The 19,309-nt window shown below is 33.7% G+C and overlaps 2 protein-coding genes and 1 long non-coding RNA gene across 3 annotated transcripts in view; all 3 read right to left on the reverse strand.

Moving 5' to 3' along the window:
- LOC115966866 (4-hydroxy-3-methylbut-2-enyl diphosphate reductase, chloroplastic-like) overlaps nt 1-910 on the reverse strand; it is a 55,998-nt gene extending 55,088 nt beyond the window's left edge. The window contains exon 1 of the mRNA XM_031086010.1: nt 813-910. Within this exon, the coding sequence (XP_030941870.1) occupies nt 813-821 (9 nt within the window). The 5' untranslated portion in view covers nt 822-910. The remainder of the gene's footprint in view (nt 1-812) is intronic.
- On the reverse strand, nt 219-715 carry LOC115968264. Its single transcript, XR_004086720.1, has 3 exons — nt 613-715; nt 413-502; nt 219-303 (listed from the first exon to the last, which is right to left on the reverse strand). It is a non-coding gene; the product is annotated as an uncharacterized LOC115968264 (long non-coding RNA).
- A 7,772-nt stretch (nt 911-8,682) lies between the features above and the next one.
- On the reverse strand, nt 8,683-9,486 carry LOC115966867. The gene has a single exon (XM_031086011.1). It carries the CDS (start codon nt 9,484-9,486, stop codon nt 8,683-8,685), a length of 804 nt encoding a protein of 267 aa, XP_030941871.1.
- Between the last annotated feature and the right edge of the window lie 9,823 nt (nt 9,487-19,309).

A 19,309-nucleotide genomic window follows, 5' to 3' on the forward strand; every position in this document is an offset into this window, starting at 1 on the left:
GATTACTCTTATCATCAAGCTAAGACACCAATCGGTTTTTTGATGTAAGTGGGGTTTGAACTCCAGATCTCTTATTTAACGATAAGAGACTTTATTAATTGAACTAACTAGAACCCACACATACACTAAAAAATGTTGAACACCACAGTATTTTAATATAATTTTAATGGAAAAGCAACACCAAGAGACATAGGGGGAAAGAAATTACTTGAGTAGCATCACAAATGTTATTGAAGCTTTTGAAGTGCTCATTAACATTTTCCACTCCATGCTTGCACATCATAGTCCTTTCTACTTATTTACCTGTCAAATATTTCCCCTCTTTTTGTGTAAGTTGAAACTATATAGAAATAACACAAGTAACAACTTCTTGTAAAAATAGAAGCTGGAATAACATAATTGCAAAACTAACCAATCTCTTCAGTTTCTCCCTTGAGCATTGTTGTCTGATTTGCAATGCCAACCCTTACCAAGTCCCTATCTGGATCAAACCTCCTTGAAACTGCATATATAAATTTCTCTAGGTAACCCATTGTCCATCACTAAATCTTTGCATTATACCAAACATATATAGTAGACATTAAAGCTCAAATTAGCAACCAAACTCTGCACCTTTAGAAACTCCTCTTTGGTTGAGCTAGACCCATTAAGGTCACCCCCAAGAATGTAGTCACACAAATACATTACCTGCATTCATTGAAAAGTTTATAGTAAAAACATATTTCTTCAGCAAAAGTGAATCTATATACAGTTGTACACCAAAAATAGTGATTTATAACCAGAGTTAGGTTTTAGCTACATTTGGGACATACTTCTGTCATATTCTTGACAATAACATACTTCCCAGCAAAAGATACAGTTGCTACAGTTTCCTCATGAGCATATTTACCATGAATGATTGATGTGTAATCTCCTTTCTTGTGCTTCTCAACAGTATTCTAGGCCTTCACACAAATTTAATGAGATATTGTTGTGTCCCAAGGCCACCGAGCAAATAATCATGCAGATTGTAAATGAACAGTATCAGGGGCAGAGATAGGATTTTTTTGTTTGGGGCCAAATTGTGGTACCAATATATTAGTCAAGAGTTGAGAAAAATTATCAAATACATGTGTAAGCACACATACACGTATATAAACCTTAATAATTTGATACTAGAGTAATTTTTAACTTATAAATATATTGTATACAAAACTATCAACTTTGACATACGTATATTGGCTAGATAATATTTTTAAGGGAACTTATAATTTTTTAAATTCCAATAAGTATACAAAAGTTGTCTAGTTTAATATTAAACATATTCAAAAAATTATTTTGAGAAAGCAAAAACTACCTTATCTATAACTATTAGGCCAATTGATAAATTCTATTAATTTTTTAAGAGCATCATTGGACTAACTTAAATAGCGGCTAACTTCTATATTTTTGTAGCTAAACATCTAAAGTTTTTAATAACTTTAGATAAAATAAAAAGAATTTTGTTTTAATTCGTATTTCCCGGAGATTCCCAAGCAGAAAATGGTCACGCATTGCCGGAGTTCCTATCTTGCAACTTTTATAATTTAAAAAAAAACCGACCCAGTTTTATAAACCCCAACTTTTAGCTAAAAAATGAATCCAACTTTTTTTTAATAGGACCTGTTATTACCCACCCAGTTAAGCCCAACATAATACCTGACCAAGCCCACTTGCCAAAAATAAAGCCACTCACACACGCTTCCACGTGCAGCCCAAAAGGAGAAGCCAGATTTGCCCATTAACCTTATCAATCATCATGTCTAGCCCATATCAAACCATTGATCCATAAATTTCTGATAATTTGTCAGAGATTTTTTTTTTTTTTTTTTTTTTTGAGAGGGAGTTTGAATTTGTTAGAGATTGTCAACCAAATGTTAGAGGTTTTGGAGAAACAATCAACGGATCAAAAATCTAATGAAATTTTGGGGATCAAAGATCAACCAACAGTTCAAGGATCTTAAAAAATTTTGGAGAATCATAACACCATATTCCAGGAACACTAACAATTCATGAGTTTAACATTTCGGAGGATGCACTTGCTATGAAATTTGAGTTTGAATATCGAAGGATCGACAAAGTGGAAGAGATAGACCCAAGAGATCTTGTGATTTTGAATAAGCCTACCTCAATTTCACACATTAAGTTTGTCATTCCTAATTAATTCAAGAATATAGGATGTATTACTCTTTTGTTTCAAGTGCTCACAAAAGTGGTTGAAGAATTGTTCCAAGTATCCAATGTCAAAATTCGTGCCATTCTTTTTTTCTTTTTCCTGGAGAAACAAAATTCTTATCATTCAACACTTCAAAATTCGATGTTTAGTTTTCTCCAACCAAGAGTAAAAAATACAGTGTGAGCAAGACAATTTCCATATATATATATATATATATATATAGGTTCATCTTAAAGGGGAAGGGAATGTTGTGTCCTATAACCACATGGCAAATTATTTTTAAATTATGCATAATAGAAGGATTTAAATTTGGAATATGTAGTAGTAGATGATGATAAATATATTCTCCCTCTTGAGTTCATGAGGCTTGTCACTTCAAATTGAGTTATGTATTTTTTTCAATTATCCCAAATATCATATGAATATAAAATACGAGACCAATTAAATTAAAAAAAAAAAAAAAATTGTATGACAAAAAAAAGAGGTCAATAGTCAATATCTATAAAAGGTGCCTTAGACACCCATGGGAAAGTTGTATCAACAATTTGTACATTTTTGTCACTCAAAACCAACATCTCAGCCACTGTAGCTCCATGCGCAGGCAAAATCACACCATCACCCTTATTGACAACTTCAAATTGCTTCTTCCCTTCCTCAATGGGAATTTTCTACACCTCCATCTCCTTCAAATGCTGTGATAAAAATGAATATAAAACAAATATTTATATATATATATATATATATATATAAATAAAAATAGTTATTTCATGTGAGAGAGCTAAGATTATGTAATGTTGGGTATTTCTAGAGATTCTCTTTATCTAAGCTTCTACTTCAAAAAAGTTTGCATTTATATCAAAATATTAGTTCATTAGCTTCTAAAATAGTTCATTTAATTAGCCATTGGTGTAAATGTATATATTAATTATTTATATTAAAAAATTTATATAATTATTTTGATAAATTATATATATAGGAAACAATTTTTTTTGGAATAATAATAATAATAATAATAATAATAAATTTAGGATATCACATTCTTCCTCATTTAGTTGTTTTGACAACAATTGACACAAAAACCATTAAAAATTAAATATTTCTGTATTCAATAAAATTATCTTAACCATTTAGATTTTCTAATTCCTTTCAGTAACATGTAATATTATGTATACATGGAACCAACATTACTGTATTGATCCTATTAGTAACATATAATAAATACATTTATTTTTGTATATTAATTATGTTTAGTGGTGCATTAATTATAAGTATAATGAAATTTTGATATAATTGTTTTTCTAAGATCTATGTGAGAAATAATTGATTTGAAATAAGATATTGTTGCTCAAAGTTAGTTGCTTTTGCAACAATTGAAATAAAGTCTGACAAAAGTGAAAAAATATTTGATAACACAAAATCAAGAATGTAAAAATAATAATAATAATTGAAGGATATTTGTATTCTTAAGTAGGCATGAACATGCCTGTCTATCAATCACTATATTATGCAATTCTCAAGTTTGTAAACATATATAATATGATCAATTTACAACACAACTTTTATTGTCTTTCTATTTTGTTTATAAAATTGAACACTAATAATTACAATTTTTTACAACGAAATTATTGAAATATTTCTTCTTTGATAAATCAATAATTGAGTGTGAAGGGGTTTGAATTTTGGATGTTTCCGTTGAAAACACCAAGAATTATCAACTAGTTAAGTTATGGAGCTCTTGAAAAAAATTATTAAAATATTAGAAGGAACCAATAACAAGTTGTAGCCCACATCATGTGGAACTTAGCTAGTACCATATATATCATTAAGAGTGGATGTCATATGTTGAAACTCTTTCCAAAAAAAAAAAAAAAAACTAATGTTACATGTGTTCAAAAACTTAATCTCTCTTTATAGTGCAAGTGAAATATATATATATATATATATATATATATATTGCAGTGCAAAAAATTAGTATAGTAAAACCAAATCACATTAAGTCTTTTATTCTAATAAGTATGTAGCCCATGCTACCGCACGGGAATGGATATATTATTAATCATGAGTTTATTCATGTTTAAAAGGCTCAGTTAAGTCTAAATTCATATTATTAACCAGAAAATTTCATTAACAAAACTTAGCAGTATATATATATTTGTTGATGAGAATGAGTGGTGGGGTAAGATAAAGCAGATGAAAGGAGGAGGAAAAGAGGAGATGATAATTAAGCACAATTTTAGTTGAGCAGGCCAGCAAACCTTATATGATATGGCTTATCAACTAGGGCTTTACTTGTAAGTGCTTATAAATAATTGGCATAAGACTGGTTTGTGTGCATAGGTGAATTGTGCGTTGGGCGTATAGGAAATGTTGTTTGTATTGTCTATCTTTTAGCTTAGATGAGTATAGTTTGATTGAATTTGTATAATTTATTTGTGGGAGCCATGTAATGTGTCATCAGTGGATGGTTTATTTTTATTTTATTATATTGTGTGCTTCCACATGAGTATTGTTCACTCTCATCACAGTGACATAAAATATGCTTTGGACAAGAAAGATTGTGCTTTATTATTTAGCAGGTATTGTTTGGTAGATTAGATTTAGAAATGCGGGGATTTTTAGTTAGAAATGATGGTTCCAATTTATAATGCGGGGATTGTTTGCGTTTTATAGTATAATTTTTATAGAACTTTATTAATAATGAGTTCATCATAAGAAGTAACAATTATAAATTGCACACACATATCCATTATAATTATTATATTGAAGTAATGAGAAGAAGAAAAAGAAAAACTTTGGAGGAATATTATAGAATAAAATTTGATATAAAATGTGTATTTCACATTACAAACACCTACATGATGCTGGTAGCGGTCTCCCAGATTTTTCTCTTTCATTCTCTTATAAATGTTTTGTTAATCTCAAGTCTTTTATTTTAGTAATTGTGAAATATTGCATTTCATTTAACAATCCACAACATTTTTGTGTCTCTCCATCTCTCCCCAAGGCCTTATCTAGTTAGTTATATTAATCCTTGATATTTTTTATTTAGTTTTTAATATAACCTACCTACTATCCTCAAAACACACTTGTAGACCAAACAATAATAAGCTGTAGGAGGCTTGCATGTAAAACACATGTAACAGTTACTTAGTTTTGCACCATTTCATAAATTAAGTATCTAGAAACACAAAGTTATATTTAGAGTAAAGTCCTAGTAATGCGTTCAACAATGACAACAATATATATTGAAATATAGTAATGTAATACTTACTGTTGTTTACTGTGAAAGTGTTTTAGGGTTTGATAAGTCAACCCTAACACATAAAATATTATTTATATATAAAGTACATGATATTACTATTTTGCCCCTATTACTCATAACATTCCCCCTCAAGCTAGAGAGTATATATCATACAATCCTAGCTTGTTACATAATAAACCCAAACGAGTCTTACATAAAGCTTTAGTAAACATATCAGCAATCTGGACTCTTGTAGAAACATAAGGATTAGCAATTACACCATCTTCTACTTTCTCCCAAGTAATATGACAATCTACTTCAATATGCTTGGTTCGCTCATGGAACACAGGATTGGAGGCAATGTAAATTGCTGCTTGATTATCACAATGCATAGTCATAGGCAACTTCACAACAAATCTTAATTCCTCAAGTAAATGCTTAATCCACATAAGCTCACATGATGTGTGTGCCATGACTCTATACTCAGCCTTTGCACTAGACCTGGCAACAACAGTTTGTTTCTTACTTCTCCAAGTAATCAGATTTCCTCCCAAAAAAGTGCAATACCCAGTAGTGGATTTTCTATCTGATGGTGATCCAGCCTAATCAGCATCAGTGTAGGCTTCTACCCGTAAGTGACCATTAGCTTTATACAAAAGACCACGGCCTGGATGTGCTTTAAGATACCTCACATTTCGAATAACTGTCTCCCAATGTGGAAGGCGAGGATCTTTCATAAACTAGCTCAAAACACTAACTGCAAATGATATATCTGAGCGAGTAATTGTGAGATAATTTAGTTTACCAACCAAACGACGATATCTCTCAGGATTAGATAACAACTCTCCCTAATCTTCATACAATTTGACATTAGGATCCATAGGAGTCTCCATTGGTTTAGACCCTAACAAGCCAGTTTCTTCCAAAATATCCAACACATACTTTCTCTGTGATAAATTGATGCCTTCTTTAGATCGTGCTACCTCAATACTCAAGAAATAACAAAGTTTACCTAGATCCTTAGTTCGAAAGGAGTTTTGAAGGTATCCTTTCAAATCATCAATACCCTGCTTGTCATCTCCCGTTATTATAATATCATCAACATATACTATCAACAAAATCTTTCCTTTATCAGAGGTATGAGAAAACAAAGAGTGATCAAAATGGCAACGTCGCAATCCAAACTTTAACACTACTTCACTGAATTTACCAAACCAAGCTCTGGGAGATTGTTTAAGACCATAGATGGCCTTATGCAACCTACACACTTTTCTAGACTCCCATGAGCAACAAACCCAGGTGGTTGCTCCATATACACCTCTTCCTTCAAATCGCCATTCAAGAATGCATTTTTAACATCTAACTGAAATAATTGCCAACCGAAATTAGCAACCAAGGAGATCAAAATCCGAACAGAACATATTTTAGCAACAGGTGAGAATGTCTCGGCATAGTCAACACCGTATGTCTAGGTATAACCTTTGGCAACCAAGTGAGCTCAATAAAACCATCAGACAAATACTTCACAGTATACACCCAACGACAACCAACAATAGTTTCCCCTGGAGGACGAGTAACTAAAGACCAAGTAGCATTTTCAGACAAGGCAGACATTTCTGCCTCCATAGCAGATTTCCAACCCGAGATGGACATAGCCTCCTAGACTGACTTAGGGACAATAGTAGAATTCAAGGATGTGGTAAAGGCATAAAGAGATGGAGACAAGTGACCATAAGAGAAAAACTGAGAGATAGGGTGAGAGGTACAAGAACGCTTACCTTTACGCAAGGTAATTGGAAAAGAGGCAGGATCAGGAGTTGGATCACTAGGCGGGGTAGAGGTCTCTATTGAAGGTTTCTGCCGGCGACAATATACCTGGAGTGGTTTCTGAGGAGATTCAATAGGAGACATAGGTGGTAGGAGAGGAAGACAAGGAGGAGAACTGTCACTAGTAACCGAAGGAGAGAAATAGGACTGAGATTCATCAAATGTCACATCAGCACTAATGAAACGATGCCGAAGAGTAGGTAAGTAACATCGGTATCCTTTCTGAGTACGAGAATACCCATGAAAAACACATTTAATGGATCTAGGATCAAGTTTGTCACTCCCTGGACCTAAGATATGAACATAGCACACACAACCAAAGATCTTAGGAGGTAGATGAAACAAAGGTGCATCAGGAGAGAGCACAGTATAAGGGATCTGACCACCTAGAACAGTGGAAGACATACAATTAATTAGATGATAGGCAGTGAGAACAGCATTACTCCAATATGATTTGGGAACATGCATATGAAACTTTAAGGCATGAGTGACCTCTAACAAATGACGCATTTTGCGTTCAGCAACACCATTTTGTTGTGGAGTATGGGGACATGAAGATTGGTGAATTATACCATGATCATCAAAAAATTGAGACAACGATGTATGAAAATATTCACGAGCATTATCAGACCGAAAAATACGAAGCGAAGCATTAAACTGAGTCTTTATTTCCATAAAAAAATGATTTGAAAATTGAGTACAATTCAGATCGTTCTTTCATAAGATAAAGATAGGTGACTCTAGAATAATCATCAACAAAAATGACAAAATATCTAAATCCCAACAATGAGGGAGTGCTTATTGGACCCCAAATATCAAAATGAACTAAATGAAAAGGACTACTAACACGACTCTCACGCCTAGGGGCAAAAGGCACCCTATGGTGTTTACCCAACTGACATGCTTCACATTGTAAAGACTCAATTTGACGACACGACGGAACTAATGACTTCAAATTATTGAGAGATGGATGACCAAGGCAACAATAATGCTGAAGAGGCGAGATAGAAAAATGAGAAGCCACTAAATGGGAAGAACCACATCGATCTAAGTAATAAAGTCCACCGGCTTCATGCCCTCCACGAATAATCTTCCCCATCTTGAGATCCTGAAAGATACAATGAGTGGATAAAAAAATGGCAGCACAATTCAAAATTTTAGTAAGCTTACTAATTGACAAAAGGTTAAAAGGAAAATCAGGAATATATAAGACAGAAGAGAGAGAAAGATTAGGACTAAGATTGGCAGTGCCCAAACCAAAAACTGTAGTGGCTGAGCCATTTGCCAATGTAACATTGGGAAGACTACTAGATTGCTTAAGGTCAGAGAGTAAACTTAAGGTACCTGTCATATGATCAGTAGCACCTAAGTCAATGACCTAAGGGTCCTGAGTGGCAAGACAAGCAGCACAAGTACCTTATTAAGCCAAAGTAGCAGTAGAATCAGACCCAACAAAGTTGGAATGCAGAGACAAGAGGCAATTGTACTCTTCCTTAGGAATAGAGACTACTCTAGATGTCGGTGGAAGTGACTGTGAAGGTGGTTCTTGAACTTGAAAACTAGCTTGGTTAGCCGAGGGTTTACCATACAACTCCCAACAAAAGTCTACTGTATGATTCTCACCATGACAATAAGTGCACTTACGAAGACCACGTCCTTTACCATGACCCCCTTGTTCACTCCCACGACGCCCTTGGTCACGACCTCCACAGCCTCGGCCCCCACGACCTCGACCTCCACGACCACCTCTATTACTCCCCATATAAGTGGTAAAGGTAGATTTATCACCAGAAGGTAATGCATCAGTATGGGAGGAAAAGAAAGGATCAATACTCGAATCAGATAATGTGGCCTGTTGAAGTCTACCAAAAACTTCACTTAATGAAGGGAGGTTTGGACTAGCTAAGATTTGTGATTTTACTGGATTCAAACTTTTAGGCAATCCAGAGAGGAAGCGAGCAACATGCATAGAATCTCGTTGTTTCTTCATAAGTTTAACATCAGAGGAGATAGGCTGATAAATATTGAGTTCTTGACATACACCCTTAAACCTGCTATAATAGTCTTCTAAAGACATATCACCCAAACTCAAGGAGAAATAATTTTGATGAAGATCATAAATCCGCTTCAAATTGTTAACACCAGAGTAAAGTTCCTTGGCTTGTTCCCAAACAAGTTTAGCAGTTGGTAAGAAAACCAAACTACAACCGATCTTAGACTCCATGCTATTCCACAAACAACTCCTAATTTGTACATCTTCGGCTCTCCAATTAGCAGATTTAGGGTCTGTAGGTACAGGAGGTTCCTTAATCACGTAATCTAACTTCTTTCTACCAAGAAGAAAGACTTCAACTACCTGTGCCCACTAAGCATAATTACAACCATTTAGACGAATGGAGGTAATTGATAACATATCAGGAGATAAGAAATAATTAGGGGGCTGAGCACTATCTTTGGACTCCATAATAGCAATCTAAAGAACAAACTAACACTAAAGAAAAAATTGGACTGAATTAAAACAAACTCCAACCAGCAACCAATGTACTTCAACCAATCAGCCACATCAATAGAACTCATCTATCAACGAATCAACACCAAACTATTCCAAAAAACATGGCAGCAACAAATCCATACCAACACCAAAAATAATAATAATAATAATTGCCCAATCCACCACTAAACATCAACCTAAGGCTGCTTGTATAGATATGCAGAGAACGTATTGAAGAAGAGAAGAAAATCAGACCATGGTTGAAACCCTCAACTGAAAAAGCTCCGGCGACGGCGCTAGGGTGCAAGAGCGGTGTCACGAGACCGGAGGGAGGGTCACCGGCGCTGGACAACTCCTTCAGTCACTAAATCGAGATCATCAGAGTCTCTATTAGGGTTGTCGGAGCTAACAAGTAGGGATATAGTTGCTGGCGACAACAATATTGGTGGGTGGTGGTCGGAGGGTTAACGGCAGCAGGGACTTGGTGGCTCTGATACCATGTTGTTTACTGTGAAAGTGTTTTAGGGTTTGATAAGTCAACCCTAACACATAAAATATTATTTATATATAAAGTACATGATATTACTGTTTTGCCCCTATTACTCATAACACTTACAATTGACTAATTTATCCAAAGGGGAAAAAAAGTAACTACACTTCACCAAAAATAACAATAAAAAATAGTAGGTAAGATGCTGCAATTGGGCCTTGGGTCAAGTGGTAAAGGGATGACTGATGAGATATCAGGTAGTACTTAGCTACAAATCTTGCTTAACAAACATATGCTGAGATGATGACCACTATTTTCCTTCTAGCATCAGATTTTTAGTTCCAAATTACCACCTAGGATTCAAAGCAAATTCAAATTAGTAAATTACAACATGCTTGACATGGGTTGAATAAGTTAGCTACAAAAGTTGGGACACCTGCAAGCATGTACGCCACACACACATATTGATACAAACATATCTATTTATGAAATGTTCACATGTGAATTCATTTAATCTTACCCATAGAAGATTGAAAGAAGCAATAAAAGATATTTCAAGATATACATGGCACTATTAGCTTACTGCATCAACAAAACACATGCTCTCCAAATTGCAAACAACACAAACTCCCAGATCCAGCAACACATGAAATGCCCCAGCAAATTGGAAACTTTATATAGATGCAGCATCAAGGTAAAGAGTAGCATCTTCAATGTGCTCTGATATCAAAAGACAAAGGTGAATAAATAATATTAGAATAGATAAACTAAATGTTGGACAAAAGTAATCAAATGTCAAGTTAATACCATCACTAAATTCGAAGTAACTGCAATATTAAACTCTACTCAATGCCTCTCAAAGGCAAATACAAAGCAGGAACTTAAAAGTAGAAACGCATTAAAATACATGCATATTAAGAAAAAAGAAAACTACTTTTCATCTAGACAAAAGCTATGTCAGTGATCAGGAAACTATCATTAGACTTGTGCTTATACCTCTTGTAATAATGTGCCCAATAAGGATATCAAATTAAACAAACATAGAGAAAAATGAAGGCATCATCACTCTAGGATAAAATTTGTTAAGTTACAACTTATAAGGCATCAACTGTTTCACAACCTTCACCAAATTCATTTTGGTCTTCAACTTTGTGGTGTCTTCAACTTGAAGCACAGAAATTCATTTAGGTGCCTTATAATTGGTCCTTGTCACAAAAGACTAATCCCTATAGCCTAGGTGTCTCCTCTACTTTCCAAAGAAAATAATAGATGGACACTAAGAACAAAGAAGACATCATCACAAACCTCTAACCTATGCTTGTTAGATTAAAATCAGACTACATACATCCCAACTCTGATCAAGCAAACCAGAATGTTCTTTATAAAATTAGAGAGCATTTTTACAAAAATATTTTATATAGACAATTCAAAGAACTATTTAAAAACTTGAGACCAAGAATAAAATAGCTTTCATCTAACGCTATACATAAAATGGGTTGATAGAAAATTGCAAATCAATTTTCATATTGGTTATCTCTAAAACAGGGAACATGGATTGGCGTGTGTACTGCTTGTTAGACATTGAGCTTGAGTCCAAGCAAATGAGTGTCTATATAATCAACTAAAGGGAGAAAGACCTTAGCTTTTCTAACTTGCCCACGCTTGCTCCTACTTTTTAACATAAAAGTGCATTACATAAAAATAAGATAAAAAATAAGTTGATACAAAATTGAAAAAAAGGAAGAAAACCCGGAGCTAAATTGTTGGGCCTTACCAAATCATGTATATACTGTAGGAAGAAATAAACATGTCCACGTAATGGACTTGCAAAATGGAAATTTTACAAAGTTAGATTCTACAAAAAGAAGAAAACATTCAGGTATTCTATCAAACAATTTCCATGCATGTAATAAAAAGTTTGTTAGTTAAGTCCACCCCAGCAACAGCAAATTTTTTTGAGAAAAGGGGGTGATTGGCAGAGAGACAAACAATTAAACTTTATAGAATAGAAAATAATCAAACCTTGAATTAGAAGGTGAAATCAATGTGACCAAAGCATGCTCCAATTGAGTCAGGGAAAGTAGCTATGAGAAGGAGATAAAATGTTCCAAGCAGAATGGCATCGAAGGAGTAATGCTTGAGTGTGATATATAATTGGCTAAAAGGGTAAGGGAAAGTGGCTGGATTGAAGGCCAAAAGACCAAATACTAAAACCAAAGCTTAGGTAACTCTTATAAAATTAATCTTTGCCACAACCTACAAAGTAATCAACTTTGTACAAAGAACATTATACTTTCAGATTTCACAATTTAAACCCATTAAAACCAAACATCGAAAACAACCAAATCAAGACTTAAAAAGTATATTTAAAAAAAATACCAACCAAAATCTACCAAGTAATAAACTTAGTATAAAGAAAGTTATACTATCAGATTTCAAAATCCTACAATTTCACTCACCCTTACCAAAAAACAAAAAAAAAAAAATATAGGTAAGAGGTCATTAAAACTGAAGCAAGATTTTCATATTGTGAAGGGTTTTCCTTGATTTTAACAAACAAAAAGGGTTATGAATCCAAATTCCTGAATTGACAGCAAACCATAATGGAAAAGAATATTAGGAAAAGAAATTAGTACCTTTGCTTTGATTAGATTAGAGAATCTAGATTGTAGAAATATTCCAATTCATTTCTGCAGAAAAAGAATTTGACTGATTTAAATCCAAAAAGAGAAGAATTCAAAAAAAAAACCGATTACCAAAATAATTTTTTAAAAATAGTCACATCATAATTCTGATTTTCTTAACCCTAATTACTAGAACCAAAATCCAACCGCAATTGTAAAAGTTGAAAACATATAACGGAACTAATTTTACTTTATATTTGGGGGAAAAAAGTCAAAGAAAGAATAGTAACCCATAAGAATTCAGAGGGAACTCTTTTTAGTCGGCTTCATACTCCTTCTGCTTCTTTGTCTGGAAAAATCAGAAATCAAAAAGGTCGGTTTAGCGTAACTGGAAACAAACAGTTTCCTTTTTTTCTTGATTGGAATCTCTGGAAACAAAGATTGAAGTGGATCAAACAAAATCTGTCATAGAACTAATCTAAAATAGATAAAAATTGAATAGAACATTGTTAACATGCAATAGAAAATTTTAAGAACTTAAACGTTTAAAGCAACTCAAATGTTTAAAGCAATATTTAAAATAAAATAAAAAATAAAAATAAAAATAAAAATAAATAAAAAACCGATAAAGGTTTCTAGCAGCTTGACCAAAAGATGTCAGATTCTTCCCATGTGCTAAATATTGTTTTCAGTAAAATCTACAAAAGGTAGAGGAGGAGGCTTACTATTCAAAGGATGTCACACCAAATAGGTTGAAAGCCATCTTCATGCAAGATTGATATCTACAAGAGAAGTCAATCATCAAGCAAGGACCAAAGGATTTCAAAACTTGTTAATATTGACTCAATGTAGGTGCATACACACAAACCCATCACTATATCAATTAAGGGAATCAAAACTAAATGGAAAAATTACACAGAAAGATGAACCTTGGTGAGGATGTTTATCCAAAAGATCCATCCACGCTTTTGAATCTTCAATTTCTATTGGTGATTGAAATTTTCGTAGCTTAAACAATTTAAAAAAAAAAAACACCCTCAAAGTTGTAGTTTTATGTTGAGTCATTTTGTAACATGATGGCCATTTGGGTGAAGAAAAAACCTCTGAAGCTGTATAGCTGGTAAAAAAATTCTCTCCAATCTCTTTTTTTAGATTACGTATTAAGGGTAATGAATTTAAGAGAGAGAGAGAGAGAGAGAGAGAACCTAACTGTAGAGAGATGGGTTTGTGTTTTTATACATGCTTCACAGTTGTATTATCACGAAACAGGTCCAATGGATTTAGATTGGTACTACTGATTCCCAAAGCATGAGTGTTTAATGTGTAATTAATTTCATCTCATTGGCTTCTGCACTTGACAGCAAAATTAAAAATAATTAGATTGCACACGTGTATAGTAAAATTGGACTCCAATTTTAGTTGAATAATTGGAAGGATAATTATGGTGTGGTACCCAAATATATTTAGACACATGGCACAAAATTGAAACTCTAATTTGAAATTTTAATTTGAGTTTCTCTCTGCTTCACCTATTATTATATATATAGATATATAGATTAGGGAATTAGAAAAAAGCAATAACTACATTAATTTCATATCATACCATCTGTATCTAGGGATGGCCATGGGTCAAAATTGGATACCCGGACCCAAAACCCGATTATCGTCCATACCCACCCGAATTTCTTGCTTGTGATACCTATTCCTTTTTTTTTTTCTTATTTTATTTTGGTTTGGTTTGATTTTTTTTTTTTTTTTTTTTTTTTGTTAATAGCACTTTAAAAAAACGATGAAATGCATAAACCACTTACCACTTCATCATTCTATATTACTCTTTAATTATAAAAGTCTTCAAGCCCACTTCTTTTCAAATAAAACATTTATGCTCCTCTCTCTTTTCTTTTCTTTTTTTTTTTTGTCCTAGTAATTAAAGTGTCAAATGCATGTCTATTTTTTTTTTTTTTAAATCTAAGTTAAAAAAAAAAATTCTAATTGAAATGTCAAATAAAGTAATTTAAGCTTTCTAAATATGTACAAATGATCGAATAAGTTAATGAAATAAAAGAGATAAATTTGACATAATCCTACAAATTCCTTCAATATGCATTTTATAGTAAGGTTGACATAACACAAACAAAATCAATTAATAATTAATAGGAAGATTGATGTATAATAATCTTATTTAAAATATTCCCTTATAAATTCTTAAGAAAAATTTGGGAGCAAATTACATCAATTTAGCATTTTATGGGAAGTAATGATACCAATGGAATCAATGCTTTCCACACAAGTGAAAGTCAAAATCATGATATATGATATTTTACTTTATAAAGAAGGAATAAGTAGTAATAATAGTATAATACTTTCTGTAAGGACACTTTTTACTACATAGCCCAAACGGTTTGGACAATGGTTCAATGAGCCCAAAACAATGAATTTGTTAGAGAGTGGGCCTGATATTGAACGTTCAATGAGTGAGGATTATGCTGATCACAATAGGCTGGTTGGTATTGAAATGGACAAGACAAACAGTTTGAACAAGAAAAGTTCTCCTTTGTCAAATTTGAAGAAGGTATGCTCTTTTATATTTCTCTTGGACTTAGACAAAAACTACAGTTCTTGGTTACACAGTGATTTTTCTCTTGTTTTTCTGATCATCCCCCTTGTAATAGAGTTCTTCTCTTTTATATTTCCTTTCCTTCTTTCATCTCAGCCATCCATGTGTAGGTCAAATTGCTAATCTTCTTGATACTTGTCCCATCAGCACCTTCCTGAAGTCCTTGGGGGTAGCTGTAAGGCTGAAAGTTACTGTTCAGGTATCACTTCCACATTAATACAGCAAGAGGGTTAGATGCAGAGCATTCAATGCGGTGGTAGCAGCTTTCTTCTCAGATATTTCTCAATTCACTTTTGTCTTATCTCTTTCTGATGCTTATCATTCCAAGCACAATTGCCTACTACCCAGTACTTGATGGGTGGTTGGACTTTAGGCCTCCACATTGTTGGTCGAGGTGGTATCGCTCCTCGGACGACGTCAGCTGCTCATCATGACTTGACCTCTTCCTCAGCCCAATATCCATCAGCCTTCATTTGTACTTGTTTGTCCTCGAGCACAGCCCACGACCCGTTATTCTAATCTGGGCCCTTCATCCCTACACTTTCCATACAAGTGAAATTAAAATTCATGTTATAATCGTAAACAAAAATTCAACTAAGCAAAAGACAACTATGCAATTAGTGCTGGATATTTTTATAAAAAAAAAAAAAAAAAAAAAAATCATATTTTAATACTCATTTATGTGAATTGGGGAAATCAATTACCTTATAATTTCAGATACGTTGATTGCACTTTCAAAAAAAAAAAAAAGATACGTTGATTGCTAAATTTTGAAATTCAAATATAATTCAAAATTTGAATAGTTATTGTCAATGATTTTAGTTAGGAAATTTTTTGAAAATTAATGTGATTTTTAATACCATATATTGCTAGCTTTTAGTATACTTTCCTTTATAAACTTTTGCTTTAAAACGTTTCTTTTCATATATTTAATAGTAACGTTATAGATGAAAAGTATCAGAAAATTATACAACTATATATTTATATAATTTACCATTGATGGTTTATAGTATTACAACTTGCTTTCCATTCTTAGTTGTAATAATTGTAAATAGTTAAAGTTTCAAAGGAAAATATTAATTGATATCAAAAATCAGCCACTTTATGGCTGTTGTTTTGTTTTCAATAGCATTATGACGCTAAAAGACAACTTGATTTGGCTATTAACTTGTTTCAACGTATATACATTGGCAAAGACTTTTGATGACCAGTTTATATATATATATATATATATATAAACCTATTGATCATATATTGATTTCAACAACTTTATGACCATTTAAAGTTAGCAAACATTTTGATTCTTTAGCTAAGGACAAGTTACATGTCCGGTTCTATCTATCTATATATATATATATATATAACTATATATGGAGAGAAATAAAAGTTTTAGTATCACATATTTTTTGAATTACAAAACAACAGACTTTCAAAAACAATTTTTATTATTCTAAGCACTTACCATCTATTACTTCTTATTAGTCACAAAAATATTATATCTTTTACTAAATTTTCTTTAAAAAAAAAGTACTATAGAGAGCTTGTATCCTATAAGCAATGTAAGTTCGCAAGGATAATCAGCAAAGGTGGCTGAGTTGTTATATTCTAGAGACAACGTACAAAAATTATTTGTTTAACTACATTGGATATACCATAGACAGTACAATTTGTCTCAAGACAGTGATTTAGTCCATGCCTCATCTCAGTCACTCTTTTTGGTAAAATCATATTGTGTAATTTTCAAAGAAAAGTCAAGTAATATCTCTCATTTTTTTTTCCAACAATCAGTAAGACATAAATTTAAGGATTTTTTTTATTAATTAATTTATTTGAAGGAGAAGAAGGTCCACTAAACTTTCCTTATAACATTTGACTCCGTCTCTTTAATTTCCAAATTATAATTTTGATAAGATTTTAAAATCTGGTTTTATTATACTCTTTAATTCCTTTTTTTCCCATTCAATCACTACGTCTTATGAGAGATATTTGGGGCTACCCTCATTGGTGGCACAGGGTAAAAAAGCAAGCTTTAATTATATTAAGGAGAGGGTGTGGAGGAAGTTACAAGGGTGGGAGGGGAAGCTCCTTTCTCAAGCCGGTAGAGAAGTCCTTATCAAAGCTATTGCTCAAGCCATTCCTACTTATGCCATGGGTTGTTTCAAATTACCCTTGAGCCTTTGTCATGAAATTGAAGCAATGGTAAAAAAATTCTTTTGGGGGCAACGAGATGACAAAAGGAAAATACATTGGGTCAAATGGTTGGAGTTGACAAAATCAAAATTAGAAGGAGGATTGGGATTTCGAGATCTTGCTCTCTTCAATGACTCTCTCCTTGCCAAGCAAGCATGGCGGCTCTTACATGATGAAGGTACTCTCTTCTACAAAATTTTTAAGGCGAGATTTTTTCCCCATTGTTCATTCATGGAAGCAAAAGAATCGGCAACCGGTTCCTATGCTTGGAAAAGCATTTTGAAGGGGAGAGAGGTGATCCAAATGGGAGCTAGATTTAGGGTGGGTAATGGAAAAAACATCAAAATATGGAAGCATCGTTGGCTGCCCATAAAGCACCCTCCTTTAGTTTCATCCCCAATAATAGAATCTATGGAAGATGCCACGGCGGATTGCCTCATTGACAACAACACGGGTAAATGGGATGCTGAAATGCTTAAGGGTGTACTCATTCCAGCTAAAGCAGAACTTGTTCAAAGGATACCATTGCCTCGATGCCAAACTAAGGATACTTTGTATTGGCCATTCACTGCCGATGGGCAATACAATTGCAAGTCTTGGTATAAATTCCTCAAGGATTTGGAGGAAAATTTAGAGGATGGCACTCACTTAGAGGTGGACAAGAATTTATGGAAAAGCATTTGGTCCCTACGCGTCCCAAAGAAATACAAGAACTTGTTGTGGCGTGCTTTTAGAAACTCTCTTCCAACGAAGCAAAACCTGGTCCGGAGAACAATTTTACAAAATCCCAGCTGTGATCGTTACTCCTTACAAGCAGAGGATACTTTGCATGCTTTGTGGAGTTGCATGGGCTTGAATGAGGTGTGGGACGGTGACAGGTGGAACTTCCGTTCATGGGTTCATTTTGAAGATTTCAAAGGGCTGTGCAGCTAGATTTATGAAATAGGAAGCCTTTGGACCTTTTCGCTATTTAGGTGTGGAGGATTTGGAACCAAAGGAACAAGCTTAGGCTGAATCACACTTGTTGCCTTACCAAAGATTTGCAAAAGATGGCAGAGGAGAGCTGGAACGAAATTCAAAGAAGCAACCTCAGGTTTAGCCGAATCAACTCAAGCTCAACACCTTAGACAACGTGGACAGCACCTGCACCAGACAGCTATAAGATCAACTACAACGGAGCACTTTCAAATGCAGACAACAAATCTGAGATTGGTATTGTTGTACGGGACTGTCATGGGGAGGTTATTGCTTCACTTGTACAGCAGCTGGACCAGGCTTACCAGCCTATGGAAGTCGAGGCATTGGTAGCGTGTAGGGCTGTGGAATTTGGTAGTGAGTTAGGACTTCATAGAGCCACTATTGAGGGTGATTCGAAAGTGGTTGTCAAGGTCCTCAGATGCAAGGAATATGGGTTGGCCCCTTACGCCCATTTAATAAAAGACATGTCGTTATTCTCCGACTTATATTTAGAATTGTCATACTCTCATGTAAAGAGAGATGGTAATAAAGTTGCTCATAGTTTAGCTACACTAGCTTTGATAACACAAAGTTGTACTGTGTGGATGGAGGATGTTCCATCTCCCACTTTACCTTTCAACCAGGCTGATTTGGCCACTCTTTAGTTATTTTAATAAA

This window comes from Quercus lobata, chromosome 11 (assembly GCF_001633185.2).
Source record: "Quercus lobata isolate SW786 chromosome 11, ValleyOak3.0 Primary Assembly, whole genome shotgun sequence".
Lineage (NCBI taxonomy): Eukaryota > Viridiplantae > Streptophyta > Magnoliopsida > Fagales > Fagaceae > Quercus > Quercus lobata.